Raw genomic sequence first — 18,068 nt, forward strand, 5'->3', positions numbered from 1 at the left:
AGCGCAGAAGATTCAATTACTTGTGCAGAATTTACACAAAATTCAATCAATTAATTTGGGGATTCCAAAAAGCCCCCAGGATAGCCCTTTGTCAACAAAAGTTATCGAGTGCAATAATTCCCGACGAACGTACAGGGGCACACACACCAAACCTTGTTTTTGTCATTGACAGGCTAAGGGATTACCTGAGCTCAAGCACATTGTGGACTTCACTGCAAACTAGAAGATGTCCTTGACTTACTCCAAAAACCTTTTCCTGCCAAACTGAAGCCATTCAGTTATGCACCATTCAGTTATCAAGGAGGAAATTAAAAGTAGATATTTACTGCTTCCAATTACAAGTCTTGTTAAACGTAACTATAACTGGAAACCCCAAGAAGAAAGCTGGGTAATCGAGACCCACAGTTCAAGCTCGTGGCTTGGCTGGTCGGAGCACATTAATCGATGTGCACGATGAAACTATTTTGCAATTATGGGCAACAAATAGACGGCACACAACAAATAGACGGCGCTTGCTTGACAGCGATGGTCTGCGTTGGACGTTGCGTATGCGTATCAAGCCACATTATCGGCCGCCAGCAGGCTTGCTACGCGAGAAAATTAGGCGGCATTGCACGATGGTTGGGCATGTATGGAGCCGCGGCCAAAATGATTTCTAATGCTGATATCACAATGAAATTTTATCAAAAAATATTCTAAACACATTGTAAAAATCGTATCGTATATCTTCCATACAAACGGATGGCGCGACTTTTTTTGTGCATTGTGAATTTCTTAGTCCACTTATAAATGGTTCTGAGGCTAGCACCAATCTATTAAATAAATCCCTATTTATGTCTACTCGAATCATTTTTCTCGTTTGAAACTATCAACATTTTTTTATGTCCTTGCTTTTAGATTCAGCAGCTTCTTCCGACAACTCTTATATCGAAACAAGGGCATAGATTATAATTTAAGAACCGTGGACTAGAACTTTGTGAACGGATGCTGGAAAGTAATACCATGGATACAATTAAATAAGCATTTTTGCAGTGTCTAGTTAAAAGCATCCAAATTTTTCCTAATTGATTTTAAAGCCAGATGCTTAATTGAAACACCTAATTAAAACATTTGCATCCAATCCTTTAATATCAGCCGACAATTTCGTATAGCTAAAAAATGTTCTTGCCGTATTACCATCATAAGAAGTTCCACTACCTCCACTCCTTGGTTGGTCGCCATGTACAACTTGGCGCTGAAGTCCGCTTGAATTTGAGTTTTTCTTACCCTAAATAATTATTTATATTCTGGGGTACATATTCGACAAGTTTTTGAAGGCATCTATATGCCAAATGCAAGAAATATTCAAAAAACCGAGTGCAACCCAAATTCGAAATGTTCTTTGTGAATTTTTTTAAAGAATTTTTCCAAATCATTCATTTTGCTCGGCTTTGCGTCACATATATAGCATTTACAAGTAGATTTTTCACTTAAAGATTTTCAGACTTTTCCGTCAACCATTGTTAATTGTAAACGAGGTTTGGTAAGTACTTTACATGTATATGCTTCCAGCGTAGAAACTCTGAATTTAAAGTATTTATCTTCATTTAAATTTTCTTTTGGAATTTTTACCTTATTGGTCTGCAGTAACGTGTTGATGACGGTCCAGGATTATTCCAAATTACTTTCCAATTACAAACTCGAATTATCAATGTTATTGTTTAATGTTTAACGGCCAGTGCTGCCGTCAAATCCCCACTTCTTATAAGTCGGCCAGGCATTCATCACTAATGGACTCAAGGACATCAGCTTGAAGTTATTCAATTCGAAACGCCGTGTGATCCGGAAGTTTTTGGTAACTTGATAGTAACTTCAAGGAAATCTTACTATTAACAAAACTACGAATAGGCAAATATTGATGTTTACTCATATTTGTTTCAAGAAAGAGTGATTTGGAGTATTGACGATTTCATTCGTTTGTATTTTACCCAAAACGTTCCAATCCTTTTACAACGTACCCAATTCACTTATACACTTCACTCTTGTCAAAAATATAGCCAGTTTTAATAAAATTCGCATCTTTACCTTTTATGAATTTTGTTCGCCTTTCAATGGCGCTACCCTCTTAGCTGTACCATACATTAAGAAAATATAAACGTGAGAACACACACTTATAAGAAAAACCTATTAAAGTTAAAAGCAAGGGAATAAACAAAAAATGTATCAAAACTATTAATAAATGAAACACTATTAATAAACACAAATTTGTGCAAAAACATTTATTACCTTTAGAGCCAGGCAAACACATTTAATTGTGGATTTTTGTGGGGTCACTACTAAAACTTTAGCTAAACAAGACGTTTAAAATATAGACAAAAAACATGTACTATTTCAAATAATATAACTAAGACAGTTTAACAATTACGTTTTTTATAATGTCTATCAAAATCTATTATAAATATTTAAAATTTGGATACATAATAAATAATAAAAAACTGACCACTTCAAAGTTCGGTTTTGTTGAGTATTCGCGATGCGCGCAAGCTGCGCTGTGCAAATGATGTCCTGCTCACAACTATAATTCTATTTTTATGAAATACCGTTAGATTTCCAGAAAAATGTAGTTTTCCATGAAGAAGCTTTAACATTTTAAAAACGATTTGTTGGCTTTTCTAACATTTTTGTTGTTATAACTATTTTTGGCCTATGGGCGCAACGACTGTGTCCGATCTGCCACTTAAAACATATTCGCAGGGCCACTACGCCGAGAGAGTTGCCTTCCGGCCGGTTAACAAGTTAACAACTTCCAGTAAGTTCTTGGTAGAGCTAAGGGTTCAATATGGGTACGGGGTAAGCTATGCTTACTTCTATAAAAACCCTAAAATGAAAGAAAAACTACAAATGCGCATAGGTAAATGATGACAAACAGATCGACAAGATTTTTCTATAAAAAATTACTGAGCCCAACCAAAAGTCATCATCAATATGCCCCTGTTTGGGTGTGTGACATGTCATTTCATTGAGTGTCAAAAATCTCTGATACAAAGAACTTCAACTTGACACTATTGTGCTGCCAACTTGATATTTTCGAAAATATCCATTTTACCCCTTTTGTGTCAAAAAGACAATAGGGTCAGTTAGCAGTAATGTGAAACTAATTTGGGGGATAAGAAGGCCTATCTTAAGCCTATAACTCACTTCGACAAAATCTGCCCTGCAAGCAGTTTCTATATAGGAAGGCTCTTCCGCGATATTGCATTCGGATCGCGGAAGTAACTCCCTTCGGGAAGAAACGTGCCACTTCACGAATGTCGCCAAAGTGGCTTATTTATATCGGGGTTGTCCTTTCAAGGAATTTAAATTCTGGACAAGAGAATTTGTTTAAATCGTAAATCAGCCACTTGTGGCTGAAAATTACACTACACCAAGGATACATTTTATGGGATCAATTTGATATTAAACAAGAAAGGAAGTTACCTTCGGTAAGCCGAAGTGGCTAATTTATATCGGGGTTGTCCTTTCAAGGAATCCAAATTCTGGACAAGAGAATTTGTTTAAATCGTAAATCAGCCACTTGTGGCTGAAAATTACACTACACCAAGGATACATTTTTTGGCATCAATTTGATATTAAACAAGAACGCAGTGAAGGAGACGACCCCATAAAGTATATATATTCTTGTTCAGCGTCACAAGACGAGTCGATCTAGCCATATCCGTCTGTCCGTCCGTCTGTCCGTCCGTTTCTACGCAAACTAGTCTCTTAGTTTTAAAGCTATCGGGCTAAAACTATCCCAAAAGTCTTCTTTCTATTGCAGGTAGTATATAAGTCAGAACCAGCCGGATCGCTCCCATAGGAACTATGGGGGAAAAAATTTAAAAAAAATTTTTATCTTTCGTGTTTTTTAACATATACATTTATAAGCTTGGATATAACATTTTTAAATAAGTTCTGAATTTTGAATAAAATTTTATCAAAATCGGACGACTATATCATATAGCTGTCATAGCAACGATCGGATAATTGGTGGGAAATTATGTGAAACAAATTATAGCTTTGGGGCTTTTTGACATATTATCTTATAATATTGTAAATATAAAATTGGATATTTTTAAGAATTTCGAATTTAATTTAATTGATTATTTTTATAACTAAGGGTATACAAACTTCGGCTTGCCGAAGTTAACTTCCTTTCTTGTTATTAAATTGAATTCGAAATTCGTAAAAATATAAAAAATTATTTTCCCAATATTATAGATAATATATCAAAAAGCCTCAAAGCTATTATTTGTTTCATATTATTTTCCCACCCATTTTCCGATCGTTCCTATGACAGTTATATGATATAGTCTCCGATTTTGATTAAATTTAAATCGAAATTCAAACCGATTAAAAAGTGTTATTTCCAATCTTAGGAGATTATATGTTAAAAAACACCGAAGATAAAATTTTTTCATATTATTTTACCACTAATTTTCCGATCGTTCCTATGGCAGCTATTATGATATCGTCGTCGAATTTTGATAAAATTTTCAAATTCAGAAATAATACAAAATATTATTTCCAAAAGGTTATATGTTAAAAAACACCAAAGATATAATTGTTTTTTTAATTTTTTCTCTGATAGTTCCTATGGGAGCTATAAGGTATTGTTGTCGGATCGCACACGCACGCTGGTTCCGACTTACATACTATATGCAGTTGAAGAAGACTTTTGGGAAGAACATGGCTAGATCGTCTCGTCTAGTGATGCTGATCAAGAATATATATATATCAGTCCGTTGCAAACTTCTGACTGAAATCATTATACTTTCTGCAAGGGTATAAAAATGTGTATAGAGAAAGAGCTGTAAACGCGAAAGGTGTTATGAATGCTTGACTGGCTCCCAATGATTCCAACTTCCAAAAATTATAATGGCTTTACTGTTGGCCAACAATATTCCCTATTTAATTGTACCCGTCACTCGTAGAGTATAAGAGCATTGTTAATTCTTTGAAGGTATGTAACAATTAGAAGTACGAGTTTCTGACCATTAGAAATTATATATATTCTGTCTACGATTAACTATCGTATGCAATAATGCAATAAAATTATTTCTTAATAATAGAAAAATCGACCTAAAACAGAAATTTCCCACAAGTTAAGAACGTCCCAAGTGTAGGAAAAATAGCAATCGTTTTCTAACTTCAAGGGAGCGTTTACAGTTTCAAGGGCGATTTTAGATGACTTTTTACTAGGATACATGGCAATTTTGCCCTAAGCCTCAGAAAATGTTAATAAAATATTCTTGGAAAAAATCGACTTAAATAATTGACAAAATTTGTCATTTTGGAAAAAATTTACTATACAAAATATTTTTTTGTGGCGATTTTTTTTATTTGAAGTATATTTTTACTATATTTAAGCCGATTTTTTTTTAACTTAAGGGCGAGTTCTGTTTTGGGACGATTTTTCTGTTACATATTTATTTGCTTAAAAATAAATTTAAGAGTGCATGAAATCAGAAAATGTCATGGGGCCATTGGTAATGCGATTATTCCGGAAAATTTGCTCCTAATAAGGTATGCCAGCCGATCATGGGAATATTTGCAACTTGAAAAGGTAGCTGGGATCGGTTCGACATAAAAATTCAACATGTTCAAGTACACCTCGCATTTTGTGTGCGCGTTACTTTCATGGGGTTTTTCTAAAGGCTTAGCTAACACCGAAAATCAACAGTGTCCCGGAATTCCAACGCACGATCCACTGAAGGATCGCGGAGAAGTCTGTCTGGTGGAACTATCTCCAGTGCTGGAACACATTGCCAAACAGCAGAAGCGAAAAGAAAGCACCTACGACTCCCGGATATTCAACGAAACGCAGACCATACTGAAAAGTATTGAGGGTCACCAAGGAGTCAGAGACAAGTACTTGAAGGCCCTGCAGAGCAATATGGAAGATCAGTTGAAGGTGCTACAGGCTAAGATAGCCCAGGATGTCAACACAATATCCCTGGAGAAATCATTGCTACAAGTGCAGAATGCGCTTCAATGTTCTCTGGATTCCAAAAAAAGTCCACCACCGGGTCAGACAGTGACAATCAATGTGAAATTTGAGAAGATGGGTAAAAAGTTAATTTACATCGAAAAGCACATTAAGCAGACGTGGTTTAGTGCAGCGAGCAAATGTCGTGAGATGGGCGGTAAGCTGCTGTCGCCCCAAAACGAAACTGAACTGCTATTCCTCCGACAGAAGCTTGAAGACAGTGGGTATTGGTTGGACTACTGCAATCTGGTCGACGTGGACAAGTGGATTTCCTTGTCCACCGGAAAGGAAGCATCGTTTTTAAAATGGGGCAAGGGCGAGCCGAAAAAGGAAGCTAATGCGCACTGCGTTTATATATACGCCGGACTGTACCATGCAATTCCGTGCGACACTAGAAACTATTTTATTTGCGAAGTTGACGAAGGCTACTTCCACAATTATACTGATATTCATCTTCATAATAATACGAACATTAATATAAATCTTACGATAAATGTTAATGTAAAGGAAGACTTAAAGAAAAAGGAAGAAGAGAAGAAAAAAGAAGAGGAAAGAAGAAAGGAAGAGGAGAAGAGAAGGGAGGAAGATAGAAAGAGAGAAGAGGAACGCCGAAAGGAGGAGGAAAAGAGAAGACGAGAGGAAGAAAAGAGAAGAGAAGAAGCGGAACAAAAAAGACAAGAGGAAATAAGGAGAGAAGAGGAAAGAAGAAGGCGAGAGGAAGAAAAGAGGAGGGAAGAGGAAATAAGGAGGCAAGAACAGGAAAGGAAAAGGCAAGAAGAGGAACGAAAAAGACAAGAGGAGGAAAAAAGAAGACAAGAGGAGGCAAAGAGGAGAGAAGAGGAAAGAATAAGACAGGAGGAGGCAAAGAGGAGAGAAGAGGAAAGAATAAGACAGGAGGAGGCAAGGAGGAGAGAAGAGGAAAGAATAAGACAAGAGGAGGCAAAGAGGAGAGAAGAGGAAAGGAGGAGGCAAGAAGAGGAAATAAGAAGACAAGAGGAGGCGAAGAGGAGAGAAGAGGAAAGAATAAGACAGGACGAAGCAAAGAGGAGAGAAGAGGAAAGAATAAGACAGGAGGAGGCAAAGAGGAGAGAAGAGGAAAGAATAAGACAGGAGGAGGCAAAGAGGAGAGAAGAGGAAAGAATAAGACAGGAGGAGGCGAAGAGGAGAGAAGAGGAAAGAATAAGACAAGAGGAGGCAAGGAGGATAGAAGAGGAAAAGAGGAGGCAAGAAGAGGAAAAAAGAAGACAAGAGGAGGCGAAGAGAAGAGAAGAGGAAAGGAGGCGAGAAGAGGAAAGGAGGCGAGAAGAGGAAAAGAAAAAAGTCGAGGAGCAAAGGAAAGAACAAGAAAGGAAATCATCTGAGAAGTGTAAAACAAATCAGAGAAAGAAGACTAAGGTATGTACTTCTTGCTGGACAGAGAATGGTGCAAGAAAATGCCAGCAATGCAAAATAGACCGTAACAAAAAGTCAACATGTTCGGAAATCGACGAGGGTAGTAGCTATTCTTCCAATAGTTATTACTATACTTATAACAGTTATAGTAGACCTTTACGATTTAGGTGGAGCATAGGTTGGTATTATTTTTATTATTGGTGGGAATAAGATAATTTATAACAAGGTACAGAGAAAATCAGGTATAATAATTGGTTGATTGTCATAATGATTCTGGCTAAAAATATCACCTTGTAAAATAAATTATTAAAATGTATTTATCGTGTGTTTTTCTAATATGCGGTCTCTGACCGCCAGCAGTGGCGGTGGACAATCTTAACCCATCAATAAAAAAAAAGCTTATGATTGCATAAATACTTTAAACAAGAAGAACAGTGGGTTTCGAATTCTGTATTACTAAACGCCTTCTTAGATAATAAGTTTGCTCGGCCACATTGCCTAAAATCTTTTAAAGACTGCATTCTTCCTATACCAACTACCTTTTTAGATGCTGCTCTCGTTCCTTGACGCTGCATGAAACATAAGCATGCCTTGAAAAGAAAGGAAAAGCGCTGATGCTCCGGAAAATAGACTGATGAAATTTACAAATCAAATTTGAAATTTAAATGTTATGCTTACGTTAGCGGACTAGCGATCGCTTTGGAGGTCTTGTGTTTTCTTTAGTGGACTTCAGGGCTCGCCTGGGGCTCTCAAGTTTTGGTGCGGCTTGAATGTTTATTGTATCCTAATCTGGGTAGGAATAATAATAATGTTCTATATAACTCCTGCTATTTAAAATGTAATGGTCCCTGTTCATTGGAACTGATGGGTATATTGAATTTAATTGATTAGCCATTTCGACAATGTTTTTTATCTACGGTATTTTCATTCTCTGGAAATTTATTTTTTCATTGTCGGAAGTATTACTATCTGCTTGACTGGATCTGCCGTGATTTGAATTTAAAAATTTAAAAATGTTCTCTATTTCATCATAACCAGAAATGTAAACATGGTATTAACGTTACTGGCATTTGAGTTTGTTTGTTAAATAAAACGATTTATAATGGCCATAAGAGTCGGAAATTATTTCACACAATATATTTGGATACTAAAAAATCGGTATATTTTCTAATGGTTATGTATTCCAAATGTATACGTTATTGAAGGATATAAGTTTCTATTAAAGCAGAGAATTATTCCAATGGAAAATGTTTTTCTTTCCCAAAATTTTTGTTTGATTTTAGTGAGGGCATAACTAATTAGGGTGTCGGCGGTTATCGTCATCGCATACCCATTAACCTAACCGTAGAATTCATCGATTCGGAAAACAAGGTTGAGATTGACAACCTGGATTTACCACCTTCGCAAGATTCCGATGTTGAAATAATTTAAATCTCGGATCAGGACCTTGTGCAGGTTTCCGATTCAGAAGATTCGGTTGATCACCTCCTACGACCCAAAATAGTGTGGAGTGGGAAGCTACACAGGATTTTTTGGTGTCCTTCATCACACACAATGTGCGCGAAAATAAATATCAGTGTGTACAGGAATTTCAATTGGACGACGACCTATCCCGGCAATAAGACGAGGTTTTTCCTAACGAGATTTTTTCCGCCATCAACTAACCATTATTTTACTTTGATGGATGATGGAGATGACAACGCATTATTAGATGTTTTATCTAATCTAGATTATTAACTTTTTAAATCTAAATACACGATATATAAAAAAAAAATATAAAAACTAAAAACTTTTTTACATGTTAAATCAGAAAGGAATTACTCATATGGTCTATAAAGGAGAATACCTAAAAAGATCAAGTTGTGGTCAAATTGAATTCGCATCAGTAAAGAGATAAATAAAACAAATGCTAACTATGAGGGCTGGTTTTTAAATTCGACGAGAGTCCTAGATCAATCTAAGAAAGAAATAGTTTTCCTGGAAAATGTACACCCATCAAATCAAATTTGAAGACATGCTTTTTGACCAATACATTTTTTTATCACTGTGGAAGGCAGTATACCTAATGGCAAGAAAGAGGATATATAGCCGCAGAATTAAAAATCTGCCATGATGGTCAGATCGGAACGAGTTATACCCCAATCAAAATGTACCAAAACTAAGAAGATTGCATGATGATGCAGATTTAGAAATATGAATTCGTTTTGGAGAAAAAGCGGTGAAAGTGTAAAAGTGAATATTGAAAATTGGAGCTGCTGGATACGGTGGGGAAAAATGACCCCGGCTTTTCTTTTTTAAAACCACTTTGTGATTATTTTCTCAAAATTGAATCGAACTATTTCTTTTTAAATTTTAAATCTTATAGCCCTTGAGATTACTCAACTTTTGATATATATGTATGTATATATAAATTAATATATACGAGTATATATATATACTTTTTGTCATAAAAATTACGATTTGGAAGATATTAAGCGATAAGAAGAGCAACCCAGTTATCTTCTGTAAGAAAAGCAACTGTTTTGGAGTTCTATGGAAAAGACGAAAGCCGAACAGGAATTCCGGAATAGCACTGGTGACATTCTCGTAGGTGAGCAGCCTGTTCAAGACCAGACTTTCGCCGGTTTTCCAGGTTTTGGTATACGCTTTCGGAAAGTATCCGACAGTTAGTACGCTGTTGAATAGTGACACCAGGAACTGCAAGGCCTGATCAGGTAACATCGAATCGTCATGTTGTCCAAAAGGTCTTCACCGGGACTTTCGTTTGGTGACAGTTTTCCCACAAGGTCTTTCACCTTTGTCAGTGAGACAGGGATAGCAGGCAGGCTGATTTGAAATGTAGATTCCAGGAACTCTTCAACTTTTTGACGTATGCTTTCAGGCAAATAGTCGTAAGGCTTGAAACGTAGATCGAGGTTGTTAGAGAACGCTTCAGCTTTCTCTAGGCACGTACGGCACCAGCCACCTGAGGGGTTTCCAATAGCCGATTTTGGGGCTGGCTGAGCGTTGTACCGTTTTGTGATGCGCCACAGCGAGTAATTAGAACTAGCATCTGTAGGCAGGTTTTCCAAAGATGTCTAAAGATTCTCGTTTTCTTTGTACAAGCGCCTTGCTTAGACAGTTAACCATCAGATTCTGTATCTGATGGATACGGGCGTCTCCTGTTCTTGCATACTCTCTTCTAACTCTTCGCTTCAAATTGAGAAGTGTCACAATTCTGGGAGGAAGCTGGAGATGTCTAGAGGTCTCCGCTTTTTGGCGATTTCTGGGTGTAGCCATCTTAGCGGCCTGGTTTATCATGCGCATGAAAAGGCTGATGGCATTCCTGGGTGTCTAAGTTTACCTCGCTCGGCTGCTCTAGGTGGGCTTTGAAAGCGATTATGTATATAGTACCTCTGGCCAGGAGTCGTGGAGGATGTGGTTTTTTACAGGTGTGGCTAAAATACTATTTATAATGAAGAGAGGTGGGTTGACCTGTGGTTTGCAAAAATAACTTTTTGCCATAACTCTAAATTTATAATATTCAGACAATTTCACTATAGGAAGAGTAAATTAGCATTTTAAATATAGCTTTTTTTATTTCCCTCTAAATTAGCGTGTTTTCCCAAAAGTCGTAGAACAAACGTTTTCTATCTTGAGGCACTGCATACACCCATAGGGTTCTCAAAACCCAAAAACTCAGATGGGATGCATACAAGCCCAGAAAAACAGGGACAAACATTTTAATTTTGGGAAGAAGAAGAAAATCTAGAACCTCGAATTTCAACAAATGAGTTGTCATTTGACGTGTATTCTCAGTTAGAATAAAACTATTCCAAGGGCATTTATCCCCACCGTATCCAGCAGCTCAAATTATGTAAGTATTCACTTTTACACTTTCACCTCTTTTTCTCCCATAAAAACTGATATTTCTAAATTCTTGGTATGCAATTTTCTTGGTTTTTATGATACCTTTCGATGTGTGTATCACTCGTTACGATCGGACCATCATAGCATTTTTTCACTTCTGCGGCTATATATTAGTTGTCTTCGCACGCTTCGCCACTACGTGTACTGCCGACCGAAGAGATAGCTGCCAAAGAAACTAAAGTTCAGCTTCCTTAACTTCCTTTTTATACCCTTGCAGAGGGTATAATGATTTCAGTCAGAAGTTTGCAACGCAGTGAAGGAGACTTTTCCGACCCCCACATATTCTTGATCAGCGTCACTAGACGGGTATATTGCAGATAGTGTATATGTCGGAACCAGTCGTATCGGAAAACTATATCTAATAGCTCTCATAGGAATTATCGGGGAAAAAAATGTTCTTTAACATATAACCTCCTACTCTTGGAAATAACATTTTTTAACTAGTTGTGAATTTCGAACTAAATTTTATCAAGATCAGACGACTATATCATATAGCTGCCATACGAACTATCGAAAAATTGGTGGGAAAATAATATGAAAAAATCTGTGGAGTTTTTTAACATATAACCTCCTACGTTCTGCATATTAAATTAAATTCATCGGACGACTCTTCGGGCTGCGATGTTTACAATATCGGCTTGGATATTTACAGCATCCGTTCGTACGGACTGAGGGAAACTGATCTGGATGGGAATAACTTGGAGACGTAGTTGACAGAATTAGCTGGTCTGTCAGAGTTATTAGCTCAAAGATTTGTATAAATTGGGTAAGAGCCCCTTAATAGTGTACCCTATAACTTATTGTATATTGTTATTATATTATATTGAATATTGTTGCGAAGTCAAAGGGCAAATTGCGGAAATAAACTTTTAATATCTTAAAAAAAAACTTGATGAAATAATTATTTCTCTTGACAACAACTTGAGGACACAAGCGTGACGAAATATTTTCCAATAAAATATGAGATTTCGTAACCAAAATATTATTAGTCGTGCAAAAGACTCCTACGTAAGTCTTTTTTTATTTGATGTAAACATTTTAGTGAAAAGTTTCTTCTTGTTAAATTAAAGCCATGAGATCGTTGTTGTTGCCAGGACGAGTTTTAAAAAACTTGCAGGATCAGTTTCCTGTGGAGTTTAATGTTAAAGGCCTTTCTCCAAAAAAAAAAACACTTAACTTCAAGGTTTTTTTTGTATTTTTTTATTAAATATACTTATTTTTTATAACCTTGCAGAGGGTATAATAATTTCAGCCACATAAAGTATATATATATTCTTTATCAGCGTCACAAGACGAGTCGATCTTTTTAATTAGTTAATTAAAATTTATTAAAATCGGACGACTATATCATATAGCTGCCATAGTAACGATCGGAAAATTAGTGGTAAAATAATATGAAAAAATTATATCTTCGGTGTTTTTTAACATATAATATAAAATTGGTGGGAAAATAACATATAACAAATTATAGCTTTGATGCTTTTTGACATATAACCTTCTCAGCTTGGAAATATCATTTTTAAATTAGTTCATATAGCTGTATATCATTTAGCCGTATTGATTGTATAACTGTATTGAATATTTCTTATAACTGCAAGGGTATACAAACTTCGGCTTGCCGAAGTTAAAAACTTCCTTTCTTGTTTGCAAAATGCCATCTCTTCTTAATCCGATTTCTTTCAGCTATTTTCTGATTTTCAATTTTAAAAAGGGTTGATGTGAACTGGCTTATATGATAAAAAATAAATATACATCTTTATGTCTGCCTGTCTCCTTTACTTTTGTTTGCATGTTCAGTTTAACTGCCAGCGATCTGTACGTTGTTCAAGTTTTATATATCCTATATTTTAAAAATAAGTCCAAATTTTATTTGTTTTAAGATATTAGTATATATTTTGTTTTTTATTATTAATATTTATGCTTTCAAAATTTCATTTCTGAAATATTTTAGGTAAAAAAATGTTGGCTTGCCGAAGTTATAAGTTAAGAAATAAGTTAACTTTAAAAAAAAGTGTTTTTTACTGGTATGTTTCATAATAGTTAGCTTCACCCCAACCCCATTTAATACACATTTTCGCTAGAAAAGGGACCGATATGTGGTCCCGATTTATAGCCGTTTTCGCCACTATAGGGACCGATAGGCGGTCCGAAATACGTTGACAATGACTACATGAAATAAAGTAAAGGACATCAAGGTGCCTTCAAACCGAACACTTTTTAAAATATCTCTAGCAATAGGTTTATTGTTATATAACAATTATGCTGTGGCAAAAATTAAAATGGCCCAAAACCTTTAAATAGGCATCTTAATCCTCTTTATATGAGCATTGCTTCATGACATGTAATTTTCTTTACTTGAAAATCTGTTGGGTCGAAAGAAACAATATGCGCTTTTCGTTTTGAAAATTACTTGCAAATTATAAAAAAACGTGTTAAAAAATTAAACAATGCTGGTTGCTCAAATTTTTAGAGATACGTTGAAAAGAGTTATACCCTCAATAGAAATCAAACAAGTTTTAAAAATAATACTTTCTGATAAGGGAAAACTGTATTCTTTTGTAAAACTGAAAACTTTTACTTCTCTATTTTAATTTGTCCTCATTAAAAATAAATAAATTTCTTTTTTCTGTTTTATTAGCCTAGTTATCTTTTTAACAAACTATGCGTCTTATGACACCTCAACATCGGACGCTCCGTTCAAAAGTTATATGGAAAACCAGATATTCGGGCTTCCTCTCAAAATGAACATTTTTATTTTGTACGTCAGTTTATAAGTTTATTAGTTTGTCATTGGTCAATTTGTCTCAAAATTATGTTAAAGGGTCTTGAAAATTCTAGTCGATGGTAAACAGCTCAATGTAAAAACAGCTAAAAATCTTAACCAGCGTCACTAGACGAGTCGATCTAGCCATTTCCGTATGTCCGTCTGGCCGTCTGTCCGTCCGTTTCTACGCAAACTAGTCTCTCAGTTTTAAAGCTATCGGGCTGAAACTTCCCAAAAGTCTTCTTTCTATCAACAAAAATGGACACATTTACCAGTTTAGAGAATCTAACACTGCCGGAGCATTGACCTTTTTTTGTGTGTATCCAAACTCTTTTTGAAAAAAGTTAACCCTTAAGGTGTATACCCATTGACATTTCCTCACGTATTACATGCATATTGTTTTAAAAGCCGTTTAACGTTTTTTACAACAAAAGTGGCTACATGTACTAGTCCAGAACCTATAACACTGCCTGAGCGTTAAACTTCCACATAAGAAATTTGAATACTTATTGAATATGATTGATTTTAAATACATAAACTTCTGATATCAGACAAAAGCAATTCTGAACGAGGTAAAAATCTAGTGACTAGCGCACCAACATCAAAGAAAAGTAATGATATCAACTTTTGTGACGAAAATGTATTATACTAAATAAGAACATTTTCTTGATTTTTTTCATTCAGCATGCTGCTATCGAATATGCTTGTGCTTAGTTGTATTTGCTATAATAAACAAGGGTGCTTTTTCCATATTTTCAATCAAAGTATTTACATTTTAATGAGTTCCTATAAAGTAAATTCATTTTTTAAATGAGTTTCTTTAAACCAAATAACGGTTTTAAATAAATTCCTCAAATTCGGACGTATACTAAAATAATATATGAGTTATTTTATTATGTTATAAATATTATTTAGGTTTATGGAAACTCATTTAAAAAATTAATTAACTTTTTAGGGACTCATTAAAATGTTATTACTTTGAATGAAATTTTGGTTTTTATAGCAAATCCTGGAATATTAATATTTAATAACAAGAGAATCATGGTTGACAGGTTATTTTTGCATGTAAATTCTTAAGAAATCGGGGTCCATCGGGTAAAATTTTTTTTCGAAATTCTGGGATGAGTCCCCTAATCTAGAATATTACCATTTTTTCCAACATAATATGTCAATTTATTTTTTTGTATGAATTTTTTTCTAATGAACTCATTTGGTTAAAATAGTTTCTATAACGAAATTAAAAATGTACTGAACAAATTAAAAGTGGTTTCCTGTAAATGGCAGTTCACGTGGTGCCGAATGCTTACCAATAAAATGTACCTTTGATGGAAATCATTTTAGGAAGTGCATTTATTTACTCGAATTATATATAATTTTACATATTTTATAAAGGTTATTAGTGTAGTTAAAAAAATTTTTTTTTTAGTCTTTTGCTTATGCAATTCCTAATCTTTATTCTTACAGAAAAGTTTTCGTTTCAAGAAAGTTTCTTAGATTTTAACTAAAATATTTTATTGCGATTAGTTTCAATTCAGAAACAAAGTTAACTTCCTAAGAAAAATCAACGTTAGTAACACCAAGTGAAATTTTTAAGGTTTGTTGCTAGCTTCGGATAACGGATATACATTTTTCATATTATTTTGCCACCAATTTTCCGGTTTTTTGTATGCCAGCTATGTGATATAGTCGTCCGATTTTGATAAAATTTAAATCAAAATTCAGAACTAATTAAAAAATGTTATTTCCAAGCGTATGAGGTTTTATGCTAAAAAACGCCAACGGTATACATTTTATTTAATTTTTTTTTGATAATGGGAGCTATAAGATATAGTCGTGCGATCCGTCTGGTTCCGACATATATACTACCTGCAACAGAAAAAATACTTTTGGCAAAGTATCAGCCGGATAGTTTTAAAACTGAGAGACTATTTTACGTAGACACGGAGGGACAGACGGACATGGCTAGATCGACTCGTCGAGTGATGCTGCTCAAGAATATATATACTTCATGGAGTCGGGAACGTTTCCTTCACTGAGTTGCAAACTTCTGACTAATATCATTATACATTCTGCAAAAGTATAAAAAATTTGCGTGGTAAACATGTTTAATGGTAAATTAAAAAAAAAATCCTCAAGCCGAAATTTGTATACCCTTGCAATTATAAAAAATAATTCATAATTTTATTATTCCCAATATTATAAAACAATATGTCAAAAAGCCCCAAGCTATAATTTGTTTCACATTATTTCCCACCAACTATCCGATCTTTAATAAAATTTAATTCGAAATTCAGAACTAATTAAAAAATGTTATTTTCAAACTTATAAGGTTATATGTTAAAAAACACCAAAGATATAATTTTTCTTTTATATTTTCTGACTAATTTTTCGATCGTTCCTATGGCAGCTATATGATATAGTCGTCCGATTTTGATAAAATTTAATTCGAAATTCAAAACCAAAAAAAAAATGTTATTTCCAAGCGTAGGTTAATACGTTAAAAAACAACGAAGTTATAATTTTTAAATATTTTTTTACCACTAATTTTCCGATTGTTAGTATGGGAGCTATATGATATAGTCGTCCGATTTTGATAAAATTTAATTCGAAATTCCGAACAAATTTAAAAATGTTATATCCAGGCTTAGAAAGGTATATGTTAAAAACACGAAAGATATAATTTTTAAAAAAATTTTTCCCCGACAGTTCCGGTGGTTCCGACTTATGTATATACTACCAGCAATAGAAAGAAGACTTTTGGGAAAGTTTCAGCCCGATAGCTTAAAACTGAGAGACTAGTTTACGTAGAAACGGACGGACAGACGGACGGACAGACGGACGGACAGACGGACGGACAGACGGACATGGCTAGATCGACTCGTCTTGTGACGCTGATCAAGAATATATATACTTTATGGGGTCAGAAACATCTCCTTCACTGTTTTGCAAACTTCTGACTGAAATCATTATACCCTCTGCAAGGGTATACAAAAAAAATCTCCAGATGAAATTTGGACGTTCCCACCAGAATGTCAACCATGCCAAAAAAACTAACTTGTACTTTTCCACTGCGCAACCAAACCAATAAGATCCCCAAGTGTTCAAATATAGATCAGGACTCGTAACTCAGTGTTTTTTCATTGTTTATTCTTACACCTTAGCAATCAGTAGGAAAGCCAATTTGAGGAGCCATTTGTGGTTTGCTGACATTTTCCGAAAGGCTTCTAGATTGCATCAAACCACACACACTCATTCGGGCTGTGGCTCGTAAATCTTGCGACTAATGCGTGCATGTCATCTGCCAAGGAACAAGAGGCAGTCCTGTGCTCGGTGGTTTTCATAGTTGACGACCAAGTTTTTAAGTGCATGTCAATGTTTATTGCGGCAATCTGTGGTCCATCCCGGAGTGTGTGTTCGAGCTCTTAAAAGTGTAAAAGAGTAAGTAAATTTTGTTACGTGCAACTTACCGGAAAGTTAGTCCTCTTCCGCTTTCTGGACAGTTGGGGAAAAGTTTTCGAATGGTAGTTAGGCCAGGCTCAAAAGCAACTAAATCAAATTTGAATGGAGAAGGGACAGTTTAGTCATTTGCACTTTGGATAAACTATTTTAGACAAGACCAAATATTTGCTTTAAATTGTGGCGCTCACATTGTTCATGTTGATCTTTATCTGGCTATTGAATGTACCTATAACGCCCACAACTTTTAAGTCTGTCTGTCGCCCACATTAACATATAATAAAGTCGCGGGTAGTTGTCGCTATACAATCTATCTTTGCGGTGTATGTTTCTCCACCTACATATTGCTCTCTTTAGCAGAGTAAAGGGTATCTGATAGTCGAGACACTTGACTGTGGCGTTTTTCTTGTTTTCAATTTGTTACAATACGTCATACATACCATTAAAACTACCAAAATAAATTAAATCAAACTTTAGCTTATTTTGAGGTGCTGGCAACATGAACTCAGCATCCTGGCAGACTAATATCCGTTCGAATGCAAA

At 35.1% G+C, this 18,068-nt stretch overlaps 2 protein-coding genes across 3 annotated transcripts in view; both read left to right on the forward strand.

Annotated features, from left to right (window-relative positions):
* Positions 1–18,068, forward strand: part of LOC108032927 (D(3) dopamine receptor) — a 148,919-nt gene that overhangs the window by 74,275 nt on the left and 56,576 nt on the right. The window lies entirely within an intron of this gene.
* On the forward strand, positions 5,567–7,712 carry LOC108032849 (uncharacterized). Its single transcript, XM_050889520.1, has one exon. It carries the CDS (start codon positions 5,615–5,617, stop codon positions 7,604–7,606), a length of 1,992 nt encoding a protein of 663 aa, XP_050745477.1. The 5' UTR covers positions 5,567–5,614; the 3' UTR covers positions 7,607–7,712.

Source organism: Drosophila biarmipes, chromosome 3R (assembly GCF_025231255.1).
Source record: "Drosophila biarmipes strain raj3 chromosome 3R, RU_DBia_V1.1, whole genome shotgun sequence".
NCBI lineage: Eukaryota > Metazoa > Arthropoda > Insecta > Diptera > Drosophilidae > Drosophila > Drosophila biarmipes.

Coding starts and splice junctions, on each gene's coding strand:
- LOC108032849 (XM_050889520.1), top strand. CDS start 5,615: ATGTTCAAGTACACCTCGCATTTTGTGTGCGCGTTACTTTCATGGGGT.